The sequence below is a fragment of the Phyllostomus hastatus genome, unplaced genomic scaffold, assembly GCF_019186645.2.
Source record: "Phyllostomus hastatus isolate PE091 unplaced genomic scaffold, TTU_PhHast_1.1 phas_contig_29, whole genome shotgun sequence".
In the NCBI taxonomy this organism is placed as follows: domain Eukaryota; kingdom Metazoa; phylum Chordata; class Mammalia; order Chiroptera; family Phyllostomidae; genus Phyllostomus; species Phyllostomus hastatus.
In genome coordinates this window covers 11165150-11181095 of record NW_025333835.1, presented here as the reverse complement: position 1 = coordinate 11181095, position 15946 = coordinate 11165150, and the positions used below count along the sequence as shown (strand labels likewise).

Here is a 15946-nt window from a genome sequence, read left to right as displayed (position 1 = left end):
TTTATGTTTACTTTCAAGTTTCTCTGGTCCCACATTTCAAAGAGAGTCTATTGAAGGGGAAATTAGAGGCTATGATTCAGAATTCAGTGAGTCTAGTCCCTGCAGAAACTTGGCAGAGGAAAGAATCAGTCCTTGGGATGCCAAATTTAGTGGCCCTGGGCCAGACGCTAATTTCAAATGCATGGCACACATCACTTTGTTTCTCAATTAAGCCATGTCTGTGAATCCCATGCAAGCCCGGGAACAGATTTTATGCAACTCATGTATTAGCTTTCAGTGCATCATGGATTTAATTTTGGCTTTAAACATGTGAAAGAAATTACTTCCTTACATTATAAATTCCACTTCTAAAAAATGAGTAAGAAATGCTAATTTGTGTGTTTCAATTCATGATTCCTTATTGAATTTTGATATCAATTCTGGTCATTTCTTATGAAGGCATGTTCAAGAAGAAAAGTAATTTTATATAAATATAAAAATATAACAGAAATAGTATAGGACTATCTTCTCCCTTTACTTCTTGCTTCTCTAGTATATATTAGGTAGAAATGTAATCATGAAATTAGATTTGTTTATTAATCTAATTCAGAAGTCTTAGAAAAGACTAGTAAAAATTATGGGGTAAAATAAAACTAAAGTCAATATATAAAACTGGATTAAAAAGTTTTATTTTTCAATATATTCACCTTACTTGAATCATCCTGCTGTTTTATCACCTGGGACTCTTACAAGAATGTTTTCCACCTTGGAAAGCTAAACCTTTCAGTACATCTGAGTCTGCAGAAACATGACCCTTTCCATTGCTGTTACTGTAGTCATTTGTGCATGTGTGTATAAATATATATATATAAAACTGATATAATTTTTAAAAATGAGAGTTGGTACCATGAAGTTATAGAGATGATTAATGTGATATCTGAATGTACTGAACTTGAACTGTGCCAACTTGCTTTGTTTTCTGCCCAGATGAAAAAGAACAGGGTGAATCACATAGTGCTAGCTGGGTGAATTATAATAAACATAATATTCTTGTAAATCTATTGTCTGAGAACTGTATACAACAGTTTTCTATTTATACTAATAATTTTTTAAAAACTCAGCCAATGTATGTGAAACTGATCTTTTATTCAGAGAAAAAGTATACTAGTTAAATGATTTTGTGCTGAATTTTTTTTCTACTGCATTTTATTTCCTTTCTGTATTCCTTTTTAGTGTTTTATGCAACTCTGATTATTTATTCACCTTTGGATACTTAAAAGGGAAAGGAGAGAAAAAGGCAAGAACCAAATTAGAATCTTTTCAAATCGTTGGCTCTTACTCTAGCCAGTCTTCTTCTGAGTTAAAAATAACATTGCTGTTTTGGGAATTAAAGAGGAAAAAAGAGTTCAGTGTAAATTATATTGTTATTTTACAACATGCTTGCATTGGCCTAAGGGAAACACAAATTTAAACAGAAAAAAGTTTTGAAGCACAGTATGAAAAAAAATCTTGTTTTCATCTAATACTGGTATGACTTGGAGTGAATCTGGTCTACATTGCGGGTATTGTGGTCGTATATAATGGAGATGAGATTGGGAGACCTGACATCTCTTAATTTATCTATTCTACCAGTGTAATGCTAGCCACCTCCTGTTTTTATTATACCAATTTAATGCCAGCCATTTCCTGTTTTCATTAGACCATTGTCATGCTAGCCTCCTACTGTTCTCATTAGTGCAGGACTGTGTAATGGCAGCCACCTCATGTTTTCATTATTACAGAGCTGTGTGATGCCAGCTGCCACTTGTTTAACTTTATTGAGAGGCATTTGACCATGGACTACTTACTTCTACAAGCTAGTGGCAAAACAAGGTAAAGGCATCCAGAGTTCCGGTGAAATAGTGGGTAAGTGTCTAAGTGACTTAGTAGCTATTAAACCTGCAAGGAATATAGTTGCTGGGTAATATCTGGAAAACTACAATAAATTGAATAAACTCTTGAACTGTTTTGTTATCACTGTTATTTTGTTGTGTTTTGTTTTAGAATAATTTGACAAATGCCTTCAATAGGATTTTGAAATTATCTATTGTGGTTTGTGTGGATAGATTCATATTACTGAGAAGAATCATTTCCAATAATGGATAGCATGCATTGAGAGTTTACTATGTCCCAAATGCTTCTAAGCTCTTTATTTGTTATCTCATTTACTCATTATAATTACCTTAGAAGTTAGTTACTCTTATTTACACATTATAGATGGAGAAACTGAAGTACACAGGAGTTACATAATGCAGGGCTGGCAAATATTCTTTGTAAAGGGCCAGATAGTAAATATTTTCTGCTCTGTGGGCCATACAATTTTGTCCTAACTACTCAACTCTCCTATTGTACTGGAAAACAGCCATCAACAGCATGTAAATGAATTAGTGTGGCTGGCTTCCAGTAAATCTTTACTTCCAAAAATAGGCTGGGGGTTGGATTTGGCTTGCAGGCTGTAGTTGGCCCACTCCTGACACAGTCACAGAGCTAGAGAGTAGCAGGTGGGGGTTGTTGCTGTAACTGAACTACTGTGCACCTGCACAGCCTCTGACTTTAACCACTGTCCACGACTTCCTCTGTGTGACTCTGAAACTGGAAATACTTCCAATTCCTTTTATTTGGAAACCTTTATTGTGCTGAGATTAAAGCTTTCGCACACAAAAAGAAACAACTTTGCTTAATTATGTGCTTTTGAAACTTTTTTGTTTTATTATTTACATTTTCAGTTTTGTCTCTGATGCTTTCATTTATAAAGCATCAAAGAACTGTTTAGAATAATAACATAAATATGAAATTTATTATGGAAAACAAAAGAAGCATTTTCTATGAAAAAAATAAACTTTCAAATATATTTTAACCTCTATTTTTATGTAAAATTGTTATCAAATAATTTTTTTAAAAAATCCAGCACTTTGTCACCCTCAGATTGCTGTATTATTAACTTTATCAAATAGGGTAATTGACAGATGTGTATAAGTTTGTTGAAATGATTAAAATCTGTTGAGAATTGTAACCTGTCAGTGATCCCTGGGAAACAAAGCCCTATCCATCTGTTAGGGGACTCTCTAAATAACTGTAATGAGTCACCTTTAAAATGGCAGCTGCCACCCTAGGGTCTGAACCTGAAAGCAGGAAAATAATGCATTATATATAATGATGCATGTGCTTCAACAGAAAAGGGAAAATATATCCCCAAATTTCATGCTTTCAATCACAGAAGCAGTTCAGAAAGCAGTGCTTTGTTTTATTACATTGTGATCTACAGTTTGCACTCCTGTCTGAGACCAATAAAAGTCAGGGATGCAGGAATAATGCTGAAGATTGGTAAGGCCTTCTATTTCTTCATGTAACTTCTCACTTGTCTTTAAGATTTCTCAGGATAAATATACCCTCACAATGAACTCAGTATGGCTCAGCATCACCTGTGAAAATTACTTTTATTGAACACAACTCTAAAGACTTAGAAAGAGGCAGAAGATTGAAACAGAAAGCCAGTGCTAGTTGTGACAGTATGAAGCATCAGAGATTTTCATGCCCTCTCCAGGCCGCTGGGTTCCGTGCTGCAAAGTGGTGATGGGTGGGTGAGAAATTTCTTATATTCATCCTCTCCTTTAACTGTTTCTATTTTCTTAGTTTTGGTGTTTTTAATAAAGTAGGGCAGGTGGAGTCATAACATTGGCTGTAAAATAAAATGCAAATTCAACTATGCAAATAGACCATTAGAAAGTAAATTAGCTTGAACAGTAGTGGTATTTCAGCAATTATACCTCTTTTTAATATAGAGAAATTCAGCATAAATAAAACCCAGCAAGTCTCTATGTGTGCTGGGAGGTGACTGAGTCCTCACTGCAAGGAGAGCCCCCAAGCCTGCGTCTGTGGTTTTCTCTCTGGAAGGCTTCTCAAAGTGCCCCTGGCCCATCGCTACCACTGCCATGTACTACGGTGTATAACAATAGCATTTCAGTATGTATTTAATCAAGGTACACCAAATAAAATCTCAAATGTGAATTGGCTATGGTAATTATTTATATTAATTAACTTGTCAATGTTCAGACTTTCAACTTTGCCACTGGAGTTCCTGTCACCCTTTTAACACATTACCATTATTATTTTTAACCCAGAGTCATTTCAAGTTCAAATTCATAAAATGTGCATTGGAACCACCCACTGTGCATTACAGATGGGTAAAACAGAATATGTGTCAAGAGAAATAAAACTTTCAAGAAACAGTTTGCACTCACCTTCCCCTCACCTCATTTAGAAAGTCAATGTGACATTTTTTTTTTGGTATTCCACACATTACTTTGAAAGAATTGAAATCAGTGCTTATACTAGGAAGAAGCCTGAGAGATAAATAGAGACATTCATTCTACTGCATCCAGGCATGTTTATGGTCACCTGGTTTCAGCTCGAATGTTGCTATTCTTTGATCTGCCACCTCTGCACAATCCTCAACTTTTCCATTTGTGACCCCCATAGACTTCCAGTGTTATGGTAGAGACAAATTCCAGATACATATTAAGGACAGGTGACTTGAGGTGGGAGGATAGATGGTCTAGTCAGTCCCTTGGGAGTCCCAGAGGCAGACTCTTTCCTGCCCTTTACAGCTAGGGAATTCCGTTTCACCTACCCTCCTTAGGGAATCAGCTTTAAACTGCTTCAGTAGAAGTGTAGTAAACAGCCATTCCAAACAACACCTTTCTCTTTCATTCCATAGAGATTCTTTCAATATATGTGCTTTGGAACTTATTAGAGTCTGAGATAATGCCCTCGGCAGTAGGAAGATGCTGGTTCTGTCAACTTCCAAGCAGACTGTATCCACAATAAGTTGGAGGTATGTCCATATGCTAAGTAATTTAGGAGTATTTTCTGGACTTCTCCCAATACTCTGGAAGAAAACATGTCAATTCATTCAGCATTCATTGCCCATTATCTCAAGCCCAGTGTCATTCACTCCTCTTTTTAAAAATTCATTGTTTCTAAGCAGATTTCTCAACCTCAGCAATGCGGACATTTTTAACAGGATAAATCTTGGGGTGGGGAGGGTAGGGAACTGTGTATTGCAAGATGTTTGGTAGCTTCCAAATGCCAGTAGCAACATAACGACCACACTTCTTGACAGCAGAAATTGTCTCTAGCTACTGCTAAATATCCCTGGGGGTCAAAATTGCCCCCAGTTGGGAACCACTAATCAAAGCTCATTATTACCTATTTCAGTGCCTACATAATCAATAATTATAATATCCTCTACTGATATACATAGTACCTCATAGAAGCATTAAGATAGGACACACATATCATCAGGCTGGGGATTTCTAGGACAGTGGACACAGATAAAGGACTCACACAACAGATACCAGGAGATGTTTGGAGAATCTGGAAATATTTAAAATTCAAACAAAACAAAACAAAACAAACAAACAAACAAAAGCACTTTTTCCAGGCATGAAAATCACCCATGCTCTTGATCTTCACTTTTTTCTTCTGTCTCCCTTTGCCTCCCCGAGCTTCAAACACGATTACCGATTTCAAAGGAAGAATTATTTTGGGGAAGTTGAAAACATACACATAAATACTCTGCTGAGGACTTGAAGCTGAGAACTGTGAAATTCAGCAAAGTTGGCATTGCCTTTAGATACTTGGACCCAAACCAAGAACAAGGTGCTATTAGGCAGCATCATATAAAGAATGGCTCACCAGGCAGCAGCAAGCTGTCTTAGTGTTATTTTCCTGAATTCACATTCAGCTTGGCAAGCATCTAACAGAGCTCTCCCAGCTAGTGAGCCTAATTCAGGTGTCTTCCAGTCTCTTCTGCCTTGGAATAGGCATTTGTATGACATCTCAGCTCAGCATTCGGTACAATCCCCACCTGGACCAATCCCACCATTTCAACCCTTTCTAACTTTCTCACCAGAAAATCTTCTGACTTATTTAAAATTTTTTGCACACATTGCTTCCTTCTTCTTCTCGGATGCATTTCCTGTACATCTCCACTGCCAAAATCCTGTCCCACCTTAAATATTCAGTTCAAATGCTGCCTTCTCTAAGAAGCTGTTACTGATTCCCTCCACCACCTCTCATTTCCTCAGCTGAAAGGACTTGCTTTCCCTTTCTGTCTCTCTCTCTATCCCCCTCTCCCCACTGCAACTCCCACTTCTCTCACAATACCAACTACAAACTGTATTTGTGTAAATATCTTCATTTCCCAGAATACCTTAAATTCTACAGAGACTGCATTTTGTTAATATCTGTGTGCACCATTAGAAAACACAATACAAGCTCCATAAATTAGTGTTGAATTGAATTGGGATGGATGCATATTCTCAGGAAGGAAAACTGCCAGAGGAGTCACATTTAACCCATTCATTTATTTTCTTTTCTCCTCTGGATTATGAACAAGGAGTAAATTTTAGTAGTTATCAAAATGAAAGAAATTATAAAATATGCATAATAGTTGAGATTTAGAGGTGGTTGGGAAAGAATTGCAGATTGAGAAATCATAAACATATAATCTCAGAAGTAAGGGTTTTTTTTAATCTTCAATCAAAGCCAAATATTTCACATGATAAAATATTAAAATGAGTATTTCTTAACAGACAGGAATTAATAATAGAGTAAGATGATTCACTTTCAACCTTTCAATGAAACAGCAAAACACTCTTGCATAAAGATTTTAGCTATGATCTGGCATCCTTACCTATTTAAAACTGTGTGCGCATCTGTTATATTTTATTATACGCATTATTATTTTATATATATGCATTTTGTTCATTTTAATGCCACATGTAGGCTAGATCTAAAAGATATTGTTAGTTTTTCTATAGGTTAATAAGAACAGTTTGGACATTTTTCACCTGCTGTAATTATTGAATGAGACATCACTACCTCTGTAATTGATCTATAAACATGAAGGCATTTGAAATTATATATAAACATGAACACAAGACAAAAAATAGATGAGAAAATACTATGTAATAGGTGATATTCAAAAAACATTATGGAATGAAGATAAATAAGAGACTAGTCACATTCAAGAGACTAGATAAATATTATAAGATGTTTAATATTCTAAAAGGATGTAGACCAAAATCTGATTTTAAAAATGAAAAGATAAAATTAAAAGTTCAAAAACCTTATCTCTATCCAAATAATTATATTGAAGAGATAGCCTTTCAGCTGCAAAAGAGAGAATAATATTGAAATGTGATTTAATTTGCTAAAAATATAGTATTAAGATATTCCACAAATCAGTAGAACAAGTGACTACAACATCTCACCTACTTGAATTTAGATTTCCAAAATATAAAATAGCTAATTATTGTGAAAAGAACATTAAAATTTATTTCTGGATCTCTTGAGAATAAAGTTGGTTTTCTGTCAATTGTAAAAAGAGATATTAAACAATGTGTTAATAAGTTAAATTAAGGCAGAATCAGAACAACCTCATTAACCAGCCTGGAAATGACTTTAATGGCCATTGTAATCTTGCATTTTTATGCACTCATTGAAGAAGTGGATGACACAATATTTTATCCAATGTGGCTGAGGCAGGTAATACATTTTTTAAAATGTGTTTTTCATCCCTGAGCCATATTACTGCTGCTTAAGTTTCCTCTCTCCTTAAGTTTGTGATACTGGTTTTTAAAATTATTTGATTCTCATGCCTTTATGTGTGCATATTAATTCAGATGCATGGATGTAATAATTCAAAGTCTCCAAAACAGGTTGCTCAATATTTCTGGAATTTATGTAATTATTTTCTAAGAAGCCCATTGGTAATCCTATTACTTTAGTATATGCAAAACTTAATGACATAAAGGAATTCAATAAATTATATATGATTGCTTTTAGGTAAGAATATATCAAGTTCATGTGAAAATAATGTTGCATAATATTCTTTTAGAATAGTTTGGAGAACATTATACCAATGTTATAAAACACTTTTTTTTTAGAGAGAGGAGAAGGGAGGGAGAAAGAGATATATCAATCAGTTGCCTCTCACACCCCACTACGTGGGACCTGGCCCACAACCGAAGCATGTGTCCTGGCTGGAGATTGAACCAGCAAACCTTCAGTTGGTTTGCAGGCTGACACTTAATCCTCTGAGACACACCAGCCAGGGCTGATATGACTGTCACTTTAAAGGGGAAGGAATATAACTGGCATAAGAGAATTTTTCAGATGATAAATTTAAGATAGTAAGGAGGCAAGGTATTAGATAGGAAACGATTGAAAAATTCACAAAATCTGAAATAGGAGCTGGACTTTTAGTTCAAGTGTGGTCTTAAGGCTTCCTCACTTACTGTCCTTGGATAAGTGCATGTGCTTTTTTGAGCTTCTAAATCTTTAACTCTGTCCTGTCTTATAAGTTTGTGAAAATGTTCTATAAATTGGAAAGATGTCTACAAACAGAATTTATCAGTATTAATTTATGTTTGTGTAATTGGTCTTTTAGTTGGCTTGCCAGATGATGAAAACCTTTAGGGAAGTAAGCACAATTTTTACATAAGCCAAGCTAAACAACAATATTTTCAACAAAATTTTAGAACCTGTATAAAGTTTATAAAAAGAGAATACTGAATTTAATTGTTTGTTTTTTAACAATCTTGAGAAATATTATGAAATAATTTCACAGTAATATAATTGTAGGACACTAGACTTTTAAATATAAATCATAATCAAAATTTAGTTTATTGAAATGCTACAGGTAATTAAATGTGCATAAGACAGAGTGGAACTAATAAGTTATTTTTCTCAAAGTGAAGTATTTCATTTGAAAACAAAAATAGAAGAGCTATCTTGATCTAAAGGGTGATATAAACCAGTGTAATACACAGTTTGCAAAAGTCCTTCTTAAATCATCTTTATATAAGATACTCATTATCATTTAAAAATAGTTTGAAAAATCTGAGTAATTTTTTACCACTTTTTCTAAAATACTAAAATGTCAGAGTAGTAAAAGAACTGCATTGCCTTTTAAGACTATTGAGAATTGAGTCCCTAGTGCACAATGGGTTATCTAGTATCAGAGTGTCTAAAATGAGCAGAAAGTGGTATAGCTCCTTGGTGAACCATGTGCATCCATCTCTGAAAGCACATGAGTTTAGGGAATGTTGGTCAACTTGCTGATTTGTTTGTGGGTGCCATACTGATGAAGTTTAAAACTGAGCTTTCTTCATCTTTTACAAAGAATTGTCTATAACTATTGAATAATTGTACTTGTGATCATAGCTACTTAAAAAAACATAATGGAAGGGGTTTTAATAGTTCATAGACATGGAGTAAGCCTATAGTACATGTTCCATTCGTGACCGCCTCCTGATTTGTGGCATGGCCAGGAGAGGTTCTTTACCTGAGCAACTCAGGCTCCCACAACCCTGGTCAGAATGTAAGTGAGTCAATGAACAGCTTGCTCTTGCCTCACACTTGAAAGTAGTGAATGACATGCTAGACACGTGGATTTGGCTCTTCTTAAGAATGAAATTATTCACATTATGAAAAAGTAATAATGTGATGGCAACATAAGGTCAATCCCTACTTTAGTGTGTATCACCTAGGCACAAACTCTAAGTTCTTTGAGGGTAAAATGTAATTTGTTTAGTTTTTTTGTACTTTAGGATTCTTGTGAAGCACATGACACTTAAGTGCTGCTCAAAACAAATAAATGAGGAAAAGACTGAATAGATAAGCTATTTAGTCTATCCCAGTAACTCTAAAACACTTTACTTGATATAATTTATGCTTTTAGAAGAAAAGTAAAATTAAAGGAAAAAATCTAAAAGAGCAAAATATTACATTGCTGTATAACTTAGGAGATGCCACCATTGAGAGTGAGGTTTGTGGAGTAACAGGAAACTGCAAACAATGAAATCCAACTGATAAACAGTAATGTGTATTAAAACTTGCTTATATGTCTCTCTCACCAGCCTGTGGCCCACACATCACTTCTCATGTACTCTTTACTCCCGGACATAGCAGCCCAGGGCAAACACATGACAGAAATGCAGTAAATGTTGAGTGAGTAGAGAGAGAGGCTTATTATTTTAACTTTCCATGATAAGCATGCACTTGTTTTAAAATGCCATTTATAAACATGTACTTTTATAAATCATGTAAGATTATGAGAGGGCTTATAAGAATGACTTTTCTGAAGTCCTTTAGGATCTTGTACCAAATTATCCATAATTATAAATATTAAACGCCACAAGTATCTTTAGGCTATGACTCCCAGGTAATTATTTGACTAGCCAACTTATCTGGACTCTCTAAATGATTGTTAACCCACTTCTGTGAGGACCTAGTGACATTATATGTACATAAATTTTTTAAAAATCATATTTAACTGACAAACACATAACTAGCAAAAACCATCATGATGCTGCAGTTACTTTCCAAAACAATTATGACCGGGGTCTCTGTGGTACAGCGTGGGCAACACATTACTTGTGTGTTAATGAATTCAAGGGAATGCAATGCCACAATTAGTAATAGCTTTTTATTTGGAGTCCTCATTTTCCAGATAGGTCACATTAAACATAGCCATTAAACAATAGCATTGTGATAAATCCATACAATGTATGCTGCTTTTGTTGTTGTCCTTGTTCACCAATCACTTGGTGCAGCTAAGAACCTTATGGTGTGATGGAGCTGATGTATGGGAATAGCCAACCTGCAAAAACTGGGGCCAGGAAAGTCAGACGTTAATCAGATCTCGTTCAGTTATGTTTCAAAACAACACATTGTGATAGCCAAACTCTCATTGGAATTAATGCTCTGATAAATGCTGTCTGTTGTCAAAATAATGTAAGTAGACAATAATGAGTGGCATATATTATGCCAGACCTCAGTTTACCTGTTGACCTCAGCAATTTTTTACTCCTTTAGGCAACAGAGTTTAACCTGGTTCTAATAAAGCATACTGCTCTATTACTACATGGCATTATTTTTATGGTGTCATCTTTGCAATTGAGCAGTGCCTACATCTGTTAAAGGAAGTCATGTTTTACAAGATCTCAGCTAATTTAGGAAAACACAACAAGTCAATTTCCCAACCAGGAATTCAATTAATTTATTAGAGTGGTGAGCCAATCTTTGTATATTGCCTGCAATAAGGATAAGTATGTCAGGTTAAGAAATAATATGAAAGCATTGTTTGAAATTGCATGAAATGTCTCTTCAATGTTTACTTTGGTATAGGTATAACTAACACTGATTCTTACTGCTTTTCACTATGATGAAAGGATCTTTCATCATTAACATGTAATGAAAAGATAGTTTTGTTACTGATTTATTTTTAGTTCATCAGTAAACAATTTTTAGAACTTTGACTTTCTTTACAAAAATTTCTATAAATTCTTATTCTGTGCTTGACTTCAGTTATTTAAAGACCTAAAAGAAAAAGTATCAAATTATTCATTTTGAATGTGTGGCAGCTTTTTCGAGGGGTTTGTAAATGAAGGATGTGAATTAAGACATGTTTTTCACATTCTGAACTATGCTGAAACCCCTTAAAACATCTCTTTTGATCATGTATCACCCCTTAGAGCAAGTTGCGTCCAAAAAGGGTGATTTTGGCGTCTCATAAACTTCCACAGAAGCCAAGCAGCAGAGGTCTGTGATAGAGGCAGTTGCCAGCCAAATGAATAAAAGCGAGATTCCCTCAACTCAACTATAAAAGCTTAGAGTCCTGACTGCTGAATTACCACCAACTTGTAAATAAATAATCACTACTAAATACAGATAATGTGTTAAACAGCTAACACTAGTAAATCACTGGTGACAGGGAGCCTAAAGGTAAATCCCTCACACACTGGCACAACCAATTCTTAAAATCTTATAGTGTTTTAAAGTCTTCAGACACATATACTAAATTGAACAACTGGTTACTGAAAGTTAAGAATGTTTTAAAAATAAACCCTACTCTCTTGGTTGATTTCACTTATACACTGCCTTAGATTGCACTAAGTGGCTATATGTCCAGTAAGAGAGAGGCAACACTTGGTAAAACTAAACAGAAATTGGTTTCCCATCAAATTTCTGCTACCAAGCTAAATCAACCTATAGTCTCCTGGCAAAAAAAAAAAAATAACATCATATAACAGGGACAACACATTTCAGATACATAAATTGTCCAAAATATAGAGAGTCAATTATGTTTCACTGTACAAGATCCCTTCTTTTCTAATTTAAACATTTAAGAATAATAAAAAAAAACAAGAGTAGAGCTTTGGAAAGGCTGTTACTAGGAACCAAATACAGTTCTTGAGAGAATAAGGCTGATGGGAGTTGTCCACTCTTCCTTTCAAAGCAGTTTTTCAAACGAGGTACAATCTATTAAGTCTTGACAGCATTTGACGGAAATATTTTCAGTTGGATTTGTTGAGGTTTAAAATTACAAAACTTAATTCAGTTCAATGTTTGTATTTGCTCTTGTTTTTGTTTTTAATATAAGGATTTTATGACATTTATGCTGTTTCTACACTGGCTGGGTGGCCAGAAAAGAAGGCACAGAATTCTCCACCAGTTTGCAAATAAAGCATTTTCTGCTCCAGTGCACAAACAGCCTTTATTTAACTCAGCACCACATTTTCTAAGGTATGGGCTGGAAGCTGTTTATCACGAAGCTGTAAAATGCCAAAAATTTTTAACACTGAAGGAATATGTCAATCAAGGCATTTTCCCATCTGCTACTACTTCTGCAAGTGCTAATTTTATTTTTTCCAATTCCTGAAATCTGAGGTTTCCTAGCCTCATATGGAAGTAAGTTTGAAAGTTGCTATAAGACACAAGAAAAACATGCAACAAAATGAAGGAATAAAAGGTGTATTGTTCTCAAAGGTCACCAATAAAAAGAAGATGTAGCTTGGACTACTGTAAGGTCTTTTTGAGACTTTCAGTAGAAGCATTTGATGACTGCTAGAAATCCACCACAAATAGCAATAAGAAGAGCATTGAGAAAAATGAAAAACATCCTGTTAAGACCTAGACTTCTTGAAAAAACACTACACAATGCAAGTAACTAGGGCTGATACCACACATGCATTAAAGCATTTTTCATGGTTTTGAAATAAATGGGAACACTCATCTTAAACCACATAAGATACTTTTGAGAACCAATCAACAGCATGATATCTACATAGGCAGAAACTTTATGTTATTGAGAAAACATGAGAAGTTTCAGGTATTGGTACAAATGTAATTCTTGCGATTTAGCATGACTTTAATAAAAGCTTCTACAAGGACTTGCACATAACCATGACTGACGGATGTATTTTTTGACCTTTCAGATAGCTCCATCGGCTCACTCAAACACATTTTGAACAGATTATGTACTGTAGTACTTGGTAGACTATACATTAAACAAGAGACTTTGCTCTGAGGCACTGCTTCCCACACTCCATGTGGAAAAGGAAGCAGGAAAAAACAAAACTCATAGAGTTCGACAGCTACCGAGGCAACACTTGCCATTTACAATATAAGCCCAAATATTTTTGCAACACAACTATATATTAATTTAATAAAATACACAATATAGCTCTTAAACACTCAACAATTTGGCTCATATGCACTGAATCTGCAATAAATCAATAAAAATATGTCATTTGATGTAAACACATTGAATCTTCTTACATTTGCACATTTAAATGGTCATGTGATTTGTGTATGTCTAAGACATTTTCACTTTCCTGAGCTATTTTAGTGTCCACAAATGAGTACAACATATTAATCATATTAATTTTCTCTGAATAGTATTACTGAATGGTAACTATTTTTCAGAACTTTTCTAGGTCAAATTAAAAATATATCCACCATTATGTGTATGTTTGTTGGACACTAAAATGCTAAAGAGGCATTTTTAAATCTTTCAATTTTCTTCTTCCTTAATGAAGTGAATTAGTCTATGTGTGTGCAGGACAAAATGGACTACATTTTTTTACACTTAACGTTTTTACGACATGAAGTGTCTTACAAATGACCAAGTATTTTTTTTTTAATTTTCAACCAATGTTATGGAATGCTCTTTGTGTTTATATGTGTGGCAGGTAACTTTATACAGAAATGTTTACCACAAATATGTGTTAATGTTTGGTGTAGCTTGGACTACTGCAAGGTCTTTTCGGGATTTTCAGTAGAAATCTGTGATAACTGCTAGAAATCCACCACAGATCACAAATTATGACCCTGCTTTGATTGGGGTTTATAGGTAAACAGTTAAGTCAGCATAAATCACAGAGGACAGTCTCAGAGTGATCAGAAATACTTCAGTTCTCACACTGCATACCTTCCTAACAGATTGTCAAAAGGTAACTTGCTTCCTCATCCTCCTTTTTCTTCTCTCCTTTTTTTCTTCCGTTTCTTTTTCCTCTTTGAGAATCATTAATTCTGTCCTAATGTAAGTTTGGTCAAAACAAAACCATTGTTATCTCTGAAAAAGAAATAGCAGTGAAAAGAACATACTTGTGGGCACTTCAGATGTTCACTCAAAGCCTTAAAGCAGCATTGGTCTCTCTTCATCCCTATAAACCAGGTTGTCACCAGAAGGGACCATTTTTAAATCAAAGAAGAGACAAGAAAATGCCAATGCTCCCCACCCTCACTTTCTCACAGCCACAGGGTCATTTCCCCGGCAGTCCTGCAAAAGCTTGTCAATTTCTCTCACGACTTCCTCTGCATCCACCGACTCTCTGCCCAGATCCCTGTTGGGGTGGTCAAGCTGCTCAAGAACTGCACCCATCTCGCTGGAATCCCGGCTGGCTCTGGAATGCACATCTGCGAAGACCCTTGCCATCTGATCCGAAGCCATGAAGGGGGGGTCTCTTGGTTGCTTACTGGGTGACACGTACTGACTGTCAGTGGGCAAGTACTGGCTGCTTGCTTCGGCCAGGGCTCCTGGTTTTGCTTCACAACCATCCAGGGAGCCTTTTGTTGAGGTGCAAGGCTCCATGCACGCCTTGGTTGGACTGCTTGATGCTGAGGGGACCTCTTGGAGGAGAGGGCTCAGGGCACGTTTGGCTTTTAAATAAGGTTTAACATTGGCAATGAGAATAGTGTGCTCTCGCTTGTCTTTCCCAAATGTACAAAAAGTCTTTTTCCCAGTGGGATTCACAGTTTCGTAAGTCTCAGTCTCAACATTAGCTTCAACTGTGGGTACAAAGAGATTTGTGCGGTAATCTGCATTTTCAGCCTGATTGGCTGCAGGGAACTGTGGCATCCAACACCTGTCAGAATGACCAAGCACTCGGCATTCCTCTGTGCAATTAACACACTCTTCTGGTTCTGCAGAACAAAAGAGAAAACAGCAAATCCAATCATTAGGGTTGCTTTTACATTTCTACCAAGGCTGTGCTCAGCTCTCAGTGGACTTGCTTGACCTCTGGTCTCTTAATTAAAAAAGGAAAAGAAAACAATAATTAAAACATTTCAGGATGGTTGCATAAACCTGCTCGTTGAGACAATGGTTTTATTTAAGTCTATTCTCTAGATATTAACGAATTCCCATAGCCTGAGAAGAAGTTAAAAGTGGCCATTGGAGAATCATTCTCAGTAGAATAGAAGATCACTGTAAACTAATTTCCTGGGGATATTCAGTTAGTCTTTGTTCTGTACAACTCTTCCTGGAAATAGTGCACTTCAAAAAGGATTAGCAGGATTAATTTTTCAAGTCAAATAAGAGGACAAAAACTGGATTGCAAACTTCTATAACAAGTCCTAAGCTCCCCTTTAAAAATATTTTATGCTCGTAATTGTTATTTTGGTAACAGTCATAAAATAAAAGATTTCCTTTAAAAGTCTACTTTTCCTACTGAGAGTAGCACATAGAATTTGCTATCAGAATGTGTTATGAAAAAGCTTGTCAAAAAGTGCACATTCCTATTTTATTAGATACGGGTATGTATCATGTCATCAGTTCTTTTTAGCATTTTGTTTG

At 35.4% G+C, this 15946-nt stretch overlaps 1 protein-coding gene across 1 annotated transcript in view; it reads right to left on the bottom strand.

Moving 5' to 3' along the window:
• Positions 1-10515: 10515 nt before the first annotated feature.
• Positions 10516-15946, bottom strand: part of PCDH17 (protocadherin 17) — a 95568-nt gene continuing 90137 nt past the window's right edge. The window contains exon 4 of the mRNA XM_045839214.1: positions 10516-15294. Within this exon, the coding sequence (XP_045695170.1) occupies positions 14612-15294 (683 nt within the window). The 3' untranslated portion in view covers positions 10516-14611. The remainder of the gene's footprint in view (positions 15295-15946) is intronic.